Here is a 15,578-nt window from a genome sequence, read left to right on the forward strand (position 1 = left end):
CAAAGTCACCCAACAGTCTCAATCAGAGAAATGTGTGACGCCACACAAACATCCTACCAGGTATTACAGTCCTTCTCGATGGTCTCGTTGGGATGGTAAAGCCTGCCATTGTGGTGACACGGGCACTCCTCTGGAGGCACGCACAGGTTGTTCTGAAAACAGAGGAAATTAAAGAATAGAGAACTATATCCCAACCACTCGTCCACTGAAGGATGTACAAAATATCAACTCCATAACGTCAGAACTGGGAAAAATCTGTACTTATTAGTTAAGTTTAGAAAAACTCTATTACTAAAAGCATGTTGACACGTGTTGCTGTGCAGTCGAAAGACTTCGCAAATGTTGGCTCGTCATCTTTCTCTTGCTTATTTCTGCATTTGGTTACTTAAGTGGTACTAAGGGGGTGAAATATTTGCCCAGATAGTGTTAACGTGTGGAAATTCCCAAGTAATGATGTAATAATTACACTAAATGCGCCGCATTACACCACATAATGTATCTTTTCTTGCCACACAACGTAGTCAACAAGCCGCATAATTTGGTCCTCCCCTGCAGCATAATTCTAGTCGCTCTGGCTTTTACAATCACTACTGACACTGAGTAACTTTGTTCAGCTAATTATATATCATTATTGAAATTGTGAATATTTGCATTAAAAATATGATTCTATGTTGGCGCTACTTCAAAAGCTGAAAGGACCAATGTGAACCTTGGCAACATGGCTGACGCACATTGTTAAACTCCCTTTGAGGGTGGGCAACTGAGTTGTCCTTCATTTTCATAAAATGGCGGATAACTAGGGGTGAGTGATTTTTCTTATTAAGCAAGCATAATCTCCTATTCCCAATTATTGCCATTTCCACAGTTTGCAGAGTTTACCTACTTTCCTAGGCACAGACGGTCGTGCAGTTTTTTCCTGACAGGTTTTAGCTGGAGATGGTATCCCAGGAGCCTTTTGCAAGTGAGTGCATACCCCACTTAGCTTTTTCTCATGATTAGTCTGAAACCGTCAAGCACCAGGAACTCAAGACTACTTTTCACTGGAGTGTAAATCTTGCTTTGCTCTTCCATGCATGTGACTCACCACAAATTACACTTTCATGGTTTTTCATAGTATGTATATGCGACAATGATGCATACTTTCTAAGGAAAAAACACACACAACTTCCAACACAAACAATGAAAGCTTTACATGATCTATTGTCCTGATTACAAATCGGGTGGAATGGGGCGATATATTTAACGCCTGGTAAATACCAATTCCTCGGCGTGGGATATATATCAGACGCAGTAAATACCTGCTATTTTGAGTACCAAACCTCAGAAAGAGGCATAACATGCAAAGGCAGTATTTATTACAGTGAAATCTGCATTTATCGCCTTTTTTTCTTGGGCATTCCCCATATAAACGTTGCCATAGTTTTCCTGGCAAAATCTGTCTGGGGAAACTTCAGTTATGCCATAATTTTCAGTCAACAGTGCAACGCCCTGTTTGTGCAAGCATTGGAATAACCCCATTATAAATTAATGCTCTATTACTTACCGGTAATCTTCATTACTCCGGGTCCCTTTGTCCTCGTCCCATTCATTAACAAAGTGGAGATAATCATCTCCCGACAGAAAAAAGAAAAGAGGAATGCTGGGACCCTTACCCTAGCCCCTCCCACTGGGAGCACATAAGCAGTACTTACCCAGCATTCCGCCTGGACAACCAAGCCCACACAGGAAGGCCGGCCATCCGGGAGGGAGGGTGGGACGTATGAATGGGACGAGGACAACAGGACCCGGAGTAATGAAGATTACCAGTAAGTAATAGAGCAATATCCCCAGGTCCTTTATGTCCTCGTCCCATTCATTAACAAAGTGGAGAATACCAAAGCAGAAAACCCGGCCGTCCAAACCCCCAAGCACACCCAGGAAACCACACCCAAGGCAGCAACCCAAGGGAAGCAAAAGGGAGAACCACAGGAAACAAGAAGCAGAGCACCCAGACTGGAAAGCACCCCACCAAAGCAGGGCCGCACCCACCAAAACAAACAGGAGACGACCAAGCAGAAGAAGAGGACACCCCACAAAGGGCGGGCAGCACCCAACAGAGGCTGCCCATAACAAAAGGACAGCGAGGAGGCCACACAAGGAAGAAGACCCCCAGCGGCCCAACCGGCCAGCAAGCCAGACAGGCCAGCAGGGAAACAACCCAAAAAGAGAAAGAGGAGAACGCCAGCCACAAGAGCAAAGGCACAAACCAAAGAGTCAATCAAGGGCAGGACCAACTGGACCAAACCCGGAAGAAGGGGAGTACCGTCCAGGCACCAGCACCCCCAACAACCAGAAGCACACGGCCCAGAACAGAGCCGACACACAACAACCCCCAAGCACCCAGCCGGGAAGGAGCAGCAGGAGCCCAGGGAGAGGCCATGGGGCAAAGGGCAAGGCCCCTCACCAGAACACCGGGGAATCACAAACACAGCCCCTGGAACTCCAACCCCAGCAGGCCCCAAGAGTCAAAAAGCAGCAGCCGAGCAACAAAAAGGAAAACCAGGCCACAAAGACGGAAAGACCAACCAGGAAGACCAGACAGCCAGACCGCAAACCCAACCAAACCCGAAAGGGCAGGGGAGGGGCCAGAAACCAAAAACACAGGAGGACAAACACCACCCATAGAACAAGGCCCAAAACCGAACCAGGACTGGACCCGGAAAAAACAGACCAGCAAAAACCGGGGACCAACATAACGGAACCCGCAGAGGAGCGAAAGAGGGGGGGTCTGGGCAAACGGCAACAACCCCAAAACACCAGCCCCAGGGAAAGAACCCCCCATAACCACCCACGCCACAGAGGCAACCAACACTAGAGAGGAAGCCAAGTAAACCGCACAGGCACCCAAACAATCCAGACCCAGAACACACCAAGGGAAGGCCAAACAGGGGAAACCCCCAGGACAGAACGAAGGAAAGTGAGGGCAAAGCAGCCGGGAACTGAGGACTGAAGCCAAGCAACCCGCCCGAACAGAAGGAGCCGGCAGTCCAACCCACAACCAGGGAAGGCCCAAAATAGAGACCAGGCAAAGGCCAGGAAGGGCAGCAGAGACCCCTGGCACAAAACCACCAGACCACACAAAACCGAAACACAAACAAGGCAACAGCCCAGCGGGAGACACGGGGAAAAAAAGAGCAGGCGGCACCAAGGAGGCACGGCCAGAGGCCAAGCAGAACCACCTGCAAAACCGGCCCACCAGGGCAACCGGATAACAGGCCCCAACCAGCAACCACACAAGGGGCAAAGAAAGAATAATACTCACAGCGGAGCAGGCAGCACCAAAAAACAGGCAAAGAAGGATCCAAGGATCCCAACAGCCAAAGGACAGCTCCCCAGAACAACAAGCGAAGGCAGCCGGAGCACCCAGCACCAGGAACCCCTGGCAGGCCCAGACACAGGCAAACAGGGCGGCAAGCAACAGGCCTCCAAAGAAATCCAAGGGAGGAGGAGCACCCATAACGGAGCACCCTTGCACCAAGAGCCAACCAGGCCCGAACCCGCACAATGCTGAAAAAAGACAACAGGAGCAGACAGGGGGAACAGCCGCAGCCCAACACTGGAAAGAACCACCCAGCAACACAGGGCAGACCCAGAAGGACACTCAAGGAGGGATGCCCAGGCCACAGCACCAGGCACCCCAAGGAGCCAACCAAGCCCGACCAGGCACAAGCACAGAAAGCAGACAAGGCCAGGAGCGTGCCAACAAAGGCCACCGCAGCAGAACCCAGGCGGACGGCCAGACAAGGAACAGAGACCATAGCCAACAGCACCCAGAGAGGCCAGGCTGCCACCCCAACCAGGCACCAACCAGCCCTGACCCCGTGGAACCTCCGAGAGCAGAGGAGAGCAGGGGCACACAGGGGGGAAGGCCGCAGAGGGAACCTCAAGCAGAGCAGGCACAAAGCCGCAACACCAAGAAGGCTACACCAGCAGGATACACAGGCGGGCCCACAGCCACACAGCAACCAGGCCCCCAGATGGCAAGCAACCAGACTCAGCCGGCTACAAGGGCCCCCAAGACACCGCACGTAGCCCCAGAGCCCACCCAGAGGAGAGGAAACTGAAGCACCAGGCCCAGGAAGAGAACCGAGAAACAACAGGAGCCAGAAATGTCACGAAGCAGCCACGGATGCGCAAGCAACACCAGAATCCCAGATGAAGCCAGGCACCCCCAGGGAGGAAGGAGCCAACGGACACCCGAGCACTCCCACATGCAGCCAGGAACACCAGCAAACCTCAGGAGCACCACACAAGGAAGCAGGGAAAGAAGCCAGCGCCAGCCACAGCACATGAAGCAACTGCACAGGGCAACGCAGCACAGCAGGGGAGAACCCCCGCAGCGCAGAAGAAAAACTAACCCGCAGCCACCCACAGAACAGGGGGCAAGGTAAGTGGTGGAGCACCGCAAGGAAAGCAATGCAGAAGCAGGCCAGCATGGGAAACGCAGCATGCCAGAGCAGAAAACAGGAAGCACCACCACAGAGAACACAAACCAGAGCCCTGAACACAGTGGAAAGAACAAGTGGAGCCGTAAAGCACACGGGAACCCACAAAGGGGCCTCCCGGCGCAGAAAAACAGAAGCGTAGCTTCACCCAAAGCAATGGCACACACTCCATCAGCCACAGAGAAGAGGAGAGGCCGTGTGGACCCGCCAGGAGCCGAACCTGCGACCATGATGCCGGACACAGGCCCTAGCAGTGGATGTACAAAAACAGACAGAAACAAAGCGCAGCGAAAGGAGCCTATGGAAACACCACCACCCGCACCAAGGAACAAAAACGCGGGTGAGGAGCACCAGCACAGAGCCGCAGCCAGCAGACAGCCCACAGGGGAAAGCAGACCCCACCATGCAAATCTAAAGACACCCAGGGGGGACCGGACGACAGGAAGAAGGCACCCCCCGCCACAGCCAGCCCAAGGCGAACTACCAGAATCCACGCCAGGGCAGGAGGAAACAGCTCCACCAGCAGGAGGGACAGCAAGCAGTAGAACACAAAACAAACAAAACATGCGCAAAGGTAAAGCACATGGGCACCCAAGGGCACCATGGTGCTGAAGAACAGATGCCTAGCGGGACGCAACACAACAGTACAAACATGAGCGACCCCAGAAGGATGAAAGGCCGAACAAACCCGCCAGGAAAGGTGCGTAGGACAAGGAGGCCGAACACAGGCCCCGAAGTGAACCCAAAAGGACACAAAGCCACTAGACCCAGTGACCTGCAAGCTGGAGAGGGGTCCTGCAAACAGCACCCAACCCACCGGGCCACCTGGCACCAAACAACAGCAAGCACAGCCACCTACCACAGCAGCTCGCAGAAACGGACCCAGCGAGGGTGAAATGCCCAGAAACCCTGCCAGGATGCAAACCTGCGACCACGCAACAAGAGGGAGATACTCCAAGGCCAGGGCCCACAGTCTGGGCGAACCCACACCAGGGCGCCCTCCCTGCAAAACAGAACCCTGAGGAAGCTGCAGCAACCACCGAGCCACGAGCCGGCAAGGAGAAGATGAGGACGCAGGCAAACCCCCCACATAAAGAGAGGAAAGCCCAGTTACATGCCCCGCATAGCACCAGATGTCACTAGAAGAGGAGTGAAACAGCTCCGAAAGCAGAACAGACCGACCCATCCTGGAGATGCCCCTCAGAACTGCCTGACAGGGAGCAGAAGAGACTGCAACGCAGCACACACCAGGAGGAGGGGGGGGCAGCAGGCGACAGGAACAAGGCCTCCCCCAACGGGCATCCAGGCGTACCCCCAAGAACATGGATACGGAGGGAAGCAGCCACAGGTGAGCACAATAGGATGTATGACGTTACAACGCACACTATTACAACGCATGCACTTACAACGCATTTTTTACAACGCATAATCCATTACAACGCATGACATTACAACGCATGACACTACAACGCATTTTTAAAAAATACCTTTACAACGCACTACCATTACAACGCATACTACCTTTACAACGCATACCATTACAACGCATAATATTAAATTACATTTAAGGTAAGTATTAGATAGTATGGGGGTAAAAATTACTATTCTAGCTCCAGGGGGTGCAACAGTAGGGTAAGTGTTGGATAGTGTAGGGGTAAAAATTACTATTCTAACTCCAGGGGGTGCAACAGTAGGGTAAGTGTTGGATAGTGTAGGGGTAAAAATTACTATTCTAACTCCAGGGGGTGCAACAGTAGGGAAAGTGTTGGATAGTATAGGGGTAAAAATTACTATTCTAACTCCAGGGGGTGCATCAGTAGGGTAAGTGTTGGATAGTATAGGGGTAAAAATTACTATTCTAACTCCAGGGGGTGCATCAGTAGGGTAAGTGTTGGATAGTATAGGGGTAAAAATTACTATTCTAACTCCAGGGGGTGCATCAGTAGGGTAAGTGTTGGATAGTATAGGGGTAAAAATTACTATTCTAACTCCAGGGGGTGCATCAGTAGGGTAAGTGTTGGATAGTATAGGGGTAAAAATTACTATTCTAACTCCAGGGGGTGCATCAGTAGTGTAAGTGTTGGATAGTATAGGGGTAAAAATTACTATTCTAACTCCAGGGGGTGCATCAGCAGTGTAAGTGTTGGATAGTATAGGGGTAAAAATTACTATTCTAACTCCAGGGGGTGCATCAGTAGTGTAAGTGTTGGATAGTATAGGGGTAAAAATTACTATTCTAACTCCAGGGGGTGCATCAGCAGTGTAAGTGTTGGATAGTATAGGGGTAAAAATTACTATTCTAACTCCAGGGGGTGCATCAGTAGTGTAAGTGTTGGATAGTATAGGGGTAAAAATTACTATTCTAACTCCAGGGGGTGCATCAGTAGGGTAAGTGTTGGATAGTATAGTGTAATATTATGCGTTGTAATGGTATGCGTTGTAATGGTAGTATGCGTTGTAATGGAATGCGTTGTAAAGGTAGTTTTTAAAAATGCGTTGTAGTGTCCTGCGTTGTAATATCATGCGTTGTAATGGATTATGCGTTGTAAAAAATGCGTTGTAATGGTAGTGCGTTGTAAAAGTTGCGTTGTAAAGGTTGTTCCCCAGCACAATAGCAGCAAGGATCCACCAAGCCACAAACAGGGAAAGAAATAGACACTGCTACATGGTACTCACCGGGGGGGGGGGGGCAACAGGAACAAGGCCCCTCCACAGTAGCCAGCCAGCCAGCCCAAGGCGCCCAACCAGCAACCCTGCCAGGGCCGGAGAAACAGCAAACACAGCGCGTATACCACCCGGCCAGGCCACAGGAAGATACGCAGCAACCCGGAAGAAATCGGAAGGCCGGCACACCAGGGTCGGTAGGCAAGGAAGAACCGGCCAGGAACATCCCAGCCTCTTAGCAAGCCCAGCAGGCCACGAGGCGAACCATCAGACTCCCCGCCCGCACAGCCAGGCAGCCAGACGGGGAGTGGAAGAAGAAAACGCCACTCCAGCCCAGCTTGAATTTCTCCAGTTTATGATGAATTCCAATGATTTGAGACACTTACACACCATCTTCAGACTGGATTCAGCCATTAAACAAAGAACCTGTAATCAACCAGTCAACAAGATAGAGACATATTTGTATGCCTTGTAACTGGAAAGATTCAACAACAGGAGCTACTATCTTAATGACTATCTTTGGAGACGTTGATAATCGGAACGGACGGCTCCTGAATTAATAACGAGTCTCTTCAATCACAAATTTAAGGTACTGCTGGCTCTCCCCATGAATCAGAACAGAGAAGTCCAGAGTTACCAAATAATCAAACTGCATGATCAAAGGGATTATTGCCTGCATTGCAGTCAGCCCGAAAGTTGACCTGTGGACACAAGGCTGGGATGAATGGAATAAACTATTTTGAAAAATATGAATAAAGTTGGAATCAGAACTCATACACAAGACTCCTGAATAATTGAAGCACACAGGATTATCGATATTGGATATAATGTGGACAGTACTATGTTTAAACTATGATTGATTAAATCAAACTAACATTTATATGTAATAATTGATTCTCCTTTTCAATTTTTTGAGACTGTGTATACATTTGTTTACCTCTTTCAAGTCCAGCACTGATCTGTATGTTGCATCTGTCTTTGGCACCAAGAAGAGTTTTGAGTACATCCCAAACCCTCTCTGCTTTTACGGAACAGGTAGCATGCTGCTTTCTAAAGAAGAGTGTGGACTTCGTGTAGCACTGTCTGTTTCTTTACTTAGTGTTTCTTAAAAGGCATCGCTTTGAACAGTTTGCGAGGAGATGGATTTGCAAATTTTACATTGTAGCCATATTTTATGATGTCTAACACTCATTTGGCGGACACCATCTTTTCCCACTGGGAATAGAAATGGACTACTCTTCCACCTTCTGCTCCATCCATATAGTCAGGATTTCACCATTGCTTATTGAATGGCTGTGATTAGGATTTTCCTGGGATGGCAGTCCACCAGCCTCAGGCACACACTCGAATGGGACACCTATTCTGAGAGAACTGAAAAGGCTTTTTCTACTAGAACGATATCTTGTGTGGAATAACTATAATCAGTTGTAGCATCTTCCTCGCAGACTTCTGTTCCAAATCTCCAAGATTAAAAGCAAAAAACTTGCAACCTGTGAAAGTTAAATGATGAACTAGTGATCTTTGAGTTTGATCAATCTTTCATAGCCTAAGTCGTACCAATCTCCTTCCTGCTTCTGTAGCTCCCACTGCTGTTGATGCAGACCAAGGGGCATCAAAGGTGGTGTTCGAAAGAAATTTCGCCAGTAACTCCATTTTGGCCAAACTCTGCGGATGACCTTCTCAATCCTGCAAACAGTTGAACAGTGACTGGAAATTTTACAGCAATGCTTTGGAAGCATGAGCTGCATAAGTCTCAGATGGCAACATAAAGTTGAATGCTGCATACACACTTTGAAAGGAGGATTCCAGTGATTTCTAAAAAGCAGCCAGAAGAGAAACTTCTATTCTGGATAGAGATGAGAAAGATGCCATACTAGCCAATGTAGAATTGACCATAGGATTTTAGGGAAAGGTCACCGCAAATCCAATCTTCGGGTATCTCTTAGCTAGAAATCTTGGAAAGGCAACTTTGTCAATACCCTTCCACTCCTTCAGGATAATATACTTTATAATGCAATGTGGAGAAAGCAAATCTGATCATTTCATAACATACTGGGCAAAAAATTCATCCTCTGTTTTTCAGTTCTCAGTTCAAAATAAGGACTTCCCTGATATGCTTTTGTATATCGACCACCTGTTGACCCTGGACATATTTTCCCCTTGGAAATTCCTCCTGGCCTTCCTTTACATCTGTGCCCTCTCTGTTACTTATCAGAGGGCTCTTTCAATTTGGAGTAAACTGCTTCCTTCATCAGACCTTCAAGGTCTCTCTGTGAAGGGTTAAGCAATTCCTCCTCCTCTTGCTCTATTTCAGTATTTTCCACTTCTCAGAGAGCTTTGACATGAATTCAAACTGAGGGGATATGTACAAGGAAGTGGTGGAGTGTGTCGTTACCCTCCTTGGCTTAACGACATGCTCCCCCACTTCTGAAAGGCAAGGCTACACCATATTTACAAGAATGTGGCGCAGCCTTGCGTTTCCCCCTGTGATGGCGCTGAGTTTGGCAACTTAGCGCCAATGCAGGCACACAAGGGGCTTGTACATATGCCAGATAGGGGCTTGTACATAAGCCCCCAGTGTGTAAATCACCACGCTAAAGGAATGGCTTGTTTATATAGGCTTCTTAGCAACATGCTCCCATCTTGTGAGAAGAAAGTCTGTGCTAAAAAGCCTGTGCAGTCTTACTACCTTTACGCACATCTATACAAACTCCAGGAAGTCTAAATCTAAAGCTGGTGTCCACATGGCACAGTCCTACTTGGTAGTCCGCTCTCCACCCCAGCTCTGCACATGGACAGGGAGCGCAAGCCAGAGCACCACACCTTTGATGGTTTAAACTCCAAATTTGAGCATCCTTGCCTTCTGAAGTAAGTTGCATCAAACATTATACCAACAAACAAACAAAAAAACCCTAACTTACTTGACAAGTTGACTATGGACTGTGGACAGAAAACCAGCAGAATGACAGAGTGGGGAGGGAGGATTGATGTGGTTAATTGCCATTGCAATGGGACTACATTTCGATTTAGCTTGGGAGAATGTCTGTCCAGGGGCTGAGCCTCCTCAAAAGGTGAAGATCGATGCAGTTTGACAACAAGTCCTCCTGGGGCACTTCTTTTCATTTGAAGAGGCTTACACTAGCCAGATTGTGTGGAGTGGTTCTGGATTACAGTTTAAGAGTGGGTAGGAAACCTGAAAAAGCATTGACTCGTGTTTACAAAGCCAATTGTGTTTCCACTACTTGCTACAGCAGTGATATCTGGGAGTATCGTGACTGTGGCCAAATATAGCTAGAGGAAAATAAGTTCTTTAGGAGGCTTTAGGGGGTCCCTCATTGCACACCCACATTTGCTGTGCATGAGAAACTTTGTATCAGGTACATCTCAGACTTTATAAAACTTAGACCTTTATTATGTTGGATTTCAATGTGACTTAAGAGGAAGCCAATCCTTAATAGGTTGATAATCGGGGATTGCCTCTCTTTGGCCAGTTCCAAAGCTATCCCTTGGGTGAGTTACATTAAGTCTGCATTTACAGCCTTGGGTCGCCCTAGTCTTTTCACGCAGCCCAAGGAAATTGTTAAGGCTGATCATTTGTGAGTCAAACAAATGTTTTTATATGGTCTCACCGTTTTTAGAGACGATCATGAACTGTGCAAACCAACTGTTCGGGCTGACAGTTTGGCAAAAACAGTTAGCTCCATCGAACCATACCTGACTTGGGTGAACAATGTTTGCCACCGCCATCTCTTATCCAGGTTCAGGTTGGGTGAACTCTTTCCTCCCACTTATCAGCTTTCCTAAAGCCTGGGTTGCAGATGGCTTTCTAGGCTCTTGTGAGTGTGACAAAACGTCAGTGCATCCTATTGCACATGTAGTAATGTTTTTTAGCCCATACACTCTCTCTAGGAAACAGTTCCTGGTTTCTATTCTGAGAGAGGCTCAGTTTCAAGAAGTAAGGCCAACAATGCTATTTCTTGCATTGTTGGGAGATATGTGTACCTGTGTAAATGTGGGTTACTTTTTAGGTCTCGCCTGACCCAGCGCATGCGCTGGTCTGGCGTGACTTATTGAGAGGGCTCCAAAAAGTGCTACCAGGCCAGCTTAGAGCTACAGTGCATGTGCGCGGGCGCACGCGCCGCGCTTTACCGCGATTACTTTCACTTTCGCGGGCCGCTTTGATGTGTGATTGCGATCACTTTCACTTTCGCAGCCGCACGGCCGCTCTGCATAGCCAATAGGTGTCGCTTTTGGGACCTTATAAGTATTTAGTTATGCAACTGTTGCATGGCTAAACACTTATAAGGTCCCAAAGGCGAGAACTATTGGCTATGCCAATGCTTGTTAAGTAATATTGTTATTGCTACAGGATCCAAAGAAAAGACTGCCCCCACCGCCCAGGAGGAGGACTCGCCATCGCACAAAAGACCCCTCTTCGACTCTCTACATCCAGCACGAGTGACCCCCACTCCAACACGGAACACCATTTCCAGATCCAGACCAGCCCCAGAACCATGCTGCGCGGCACCCTCATCTACAGACTGCCGGGACCTCGCACCCAGTCTGCAACATCAATCGCCGAGCTCGCCGCACCCCAAGCCATCACCTCCACGGACTACATCCTACTCGGAGACTTGAACTTCCACCTCGACAACTGCGACGACCCCGACTCCACCGCTCTCCTCAACAACCTCGGCAACCTCGGACTGTAGCAACTGGTCAACACGCCGACTCACAAACCTGGGCACACCCTCGACCCCATCTTTGCAGGAGGAAAAACATCCATTTCAGCCACACCACCCAGTCCCCCTGGACGGACCACCACTGCGTCCATTTTACTTTCAACACCACCACCGCACCCCAGCCACCCCAGCGTGCACACGAAGAAACTGGGGCAAGGTAACAGAGGAACACATCAACATCACCCTCCTCCAAGACCCCCCGCACCACCACTGACACCAACTCCGCAGCCAAATAATTTCACCGCTGGATTTTCTGCTTCGCCGACAAGCTGGCACCCCTCCACCACCCCGCCAAACAACACCATCTGAAGGTCGCCTGGTTCACCACCGAACTCCAAGAAGCCAGACGCACCTGCAGACGCCTAGAGAAGACCTGGTGAAACCAGAAAACCACGGAAGCCCAGAACAACCACAAGAGCGCCCTGAAGGAATACCACCAACGCATAAGAGACACCAAACGTACCTTCATAAGAAACAAAGTCCAGACCAACACGACCAACGCCAAGGAACTGTTCAACATCATACAGCAGCTCACGAAACCCCCCAGCAAAGCCACAGAGGTCACTCCTTCCCAGAAACTCTGCGACAAGCTCAGCTCCTACTTCCATCTGAAGATCAAGAGCCTCTATGACAACTTCAGCGAACAGACACCAGACACCCCCCCTTACGCGGACGATAAGCCATCCATCAAGACCTGGAATCCTGCCACTGTAGAACACATCACCGCAACCATGAAGAAAGCCCACTCAGGAGCCCCTACAGACCCCTGACCTCTGCACATATTCCACAGGGCCGCCGCCGCCATCGCACCCGAACTAGGACGGACCATCAACGCCTCCTTCATGTCCGGCACCTTCCCTGACGACTGTAAGCGGGCGGTGGTAAAATCACTCCTCAAGAAGCCAACTGCCGACCCAACAACCTGAAAAACTACCGGCCTATCTCTCTCCTCCCCTTTGTGGCCAAAGTCACAGAGAGACTTGTAAAGACCTAACTGACCTCCTTCATCGAAGAGAACTCAATCCTGGACGCCTCCCAGTTTGGATTCTGCAGCAACCACAGCACCGAGACTGCCCTCCTCGCAGCCACCGACGACATCCGCATTCTACTCGACCAGGGACACACTGCGGCCCTCATCCTGTTAGACCTCCCCGCAGCTTTCGACACCGTCTCACATCGCACACTCACAGTTAGACTTCACGACTCAGGGATACAAGGAACCGCTCACGACCGGATCCAATCCTTTCTCTCCGGCCGAACTCAGAGGATTAGACTCCCTCCCTACCTCTCCGAACCCACAGATATCAACTGCGGAGTACCCCAAGGATCTTCGCTCAGCCCCACGCTCTTCAACATCTACATGGCCCCCCTCACCACCATCGTCAGACAGCATGGGCTCAGCATTGTATCCTACGCCGACGACACCCAGCTCATCTTCTCAGTCATGAAGAAACCCGAAGACAACAGACTCTGTTTTCAGGAAGGAATGAAGAACGTCGTAGCCTGGATGAAAGAAAGCTGTCTGAAGCTCAACTCGGAGAAGACCGAAGTCCTCATCCTCGGACCATGCACCTCTGCCTGGGACAACACCTGGTGGCCCTCTGCAACCCACCCACCCCTACAGACCATGTACGAAACCTCGGCATCATCCTCGACTCCACCTTCTCCATGAACTGCCAGATCAACGCCGTCGCCTCCACCAGTTTCAACTGCCTCCGCATCCTCCGCAAGACATTCAAATGGATCCCCCTGACTTCAGAAGGACCGTCACCCACGCACTCATAACCAGCAGACTCGACTACGGTAACGCCCTATACGCCGGACTCAACAGAACCCTTCAACACAGACTCCAAACCATCCAGAACGCCGCAGCCAGACTCATCCTCGGGACTCCGCACCACGAACACATGACCCAACACCTACGAGACCTCCACTGGCTCCCCGTGGAGAAGCGGGTCACCTTCAAACTACTCACCCATGCCTACAAATCCCTCAACATCGGGCCCAAATACCTCAACAAGAGAGTATCCTTCCACGTACCCAAGAGAGACCTCCGCTCTGCCGAACTCGCCCTGGCAGAGGTCCCACACATCTGCTGGAAAAGAACTGGGGGAAGAGCTTTCTCCTATATCGCGGCCAAGACCTGGAATGATCTACCTGTGAACATCAGACGCGCCCGACCCTGCACACATTCAGGAAGGACCTCAAGACCTGGCTCTTCGACTGATCCGGAGCTGCTCCCCCCTGCGCCTTGAGACCCTCACGGATGAGTAGCGCACTTTACAAACCCCTTATTGATTGATTGATTGTTAAGATCCAAGGGGCCGAGCCTAAACACCTGTATTTTTACTTGTTTTTATAATATTTGAACACACTGGATTTACCACTTCTAAATTTTAGTGGCAACTGGATTCATTGTGTTAACTGTACCTGTCTTGTTATTTACGTCTTAAGTTGCATGCACAATGTATTTTATATTATATGTGTACTGTTTAGTATCTTTTATATGCTTTTACCTGTTTATATCTTTTATGGTTATTTATTTAAACTAATAAAGAATTTATTTATCTATCTATATAAAGATCAATGATGAAGACAGTAGAGGAGTCCCTCCGAAGGGGTAATGTGTCCTAAGCTTTATTCACAAATTGCATACCCATCATAACAATATCACCTTGTTTTTAACATAGTGCATCGTTCCTCACTTCATACCATTTTTAGCTCTGTGAATAATGGGTGTCATTATTTATTTTTCTCAATTTATAAGCAATTGAAGGGGGATCTGAAGATCATACTAAATATTAGTCACAAGCTTTTTAACATGCTGAGTCATTAAGCCATCAGAAAAAACAAGCATTGGCAAATGCATTAGGTTTTGCCTATGTGATTAATAATATTTGTTGTTGTTGTATGTTTTGGCTTTGTGAGCATCATCATGCTATTATGTGGGCAGCCTGCCAAGAGGAGCCTTCCACTCCAGGGCCACAGATCTGGGGCAAAACGCAGTGCAGCTTCATTGGCACCGTAGCAGCTTTTTGTGCAAGACAAGCAGGATATGTAAAAATAAACATTCAAACAGCGCAAGGACTTTGTGAAGGGAGCAAGCAACATGAGAGTGGGATGAGGACAGTGGGTTGGGAGACAACGGACAGCGGTAAGAGGGTGGGTGCTGGGCAAACAACAGACAGGGTTGAGGGACAATAAACTACATATAGTGGAAGGAGTGGGTGGGCAATCAAGAGACAGCGGTAGTAGAGCAGGGGGTGCTATCCGCTGAGCCATTATTCAGCTTAAAATATTCCTCTATTTCAGCTTGAAGCTCATCCTGAAAAAAATGCTAAAAAGACAAAGAGCAAGAGGATCATGTCTATTCCACTTTATGTACCACATGTGCTTACTTTGCTTTGACATTACTTGTCTACATTATGGAGCAAGCAAAATAGTGTCTATCCCATTGAATGAATGAAGCAGGCTCATGGGATGTGGGAAATGAGTTTCGAGCACATCTGACATAGAACTGAAGCTCCTACTCAGGGGTGTTTCCAAAGGGCATTAGTGGGTGAAAGGACCTCGTTTCATGCACTGTAGGCTATGAAATGTGGGAAAGTGCATTCTGTGGCAAATAAGGGTGGGTTTCAATGGGTCTTGGCATAGGTGTCAAATTTTACAGATGATCAAGGGAAAAGGT

The 15,578-nt window shown here is 48.9% G+C and overlaps 1 protein-coding gene across 1 annotated transcript in view; it reads right to left on the bottom strand.

The window, feature by feature from the left end:
• Positions 1-15,578, bottom strand: part of LOC146796142 (SCO-spondin-like) — a 1,481,201-nt gene that overhangs the window by 1,310,458 nt on the left and 155,165 nt on the right. The window contains exon 19 of the mRNA XM_085631266.1: positions 58-152. Within this exon, the coding sequence (XP_085487392.1) occupies positions 58-152 (95 nt within the window). The remainder of the gene's footprint in view (positions 1-57; positions 153-15,578) is intronic.

The sequence above is a fragment of the Triturus cristatus genome, chromosome 10 (genome assembly GCF_964204655.1).
Source record: "Triturus cristatus chromosome 10, aTriCri1.1, whole genome shotgun sequence".
Taxonomy (NCBI): domain Eukaryota; kingdom Metazoa; phylum Chordata; class Amphibia; order Caudata; family Salamandridae; genus Triturus; species Triturus cristatus.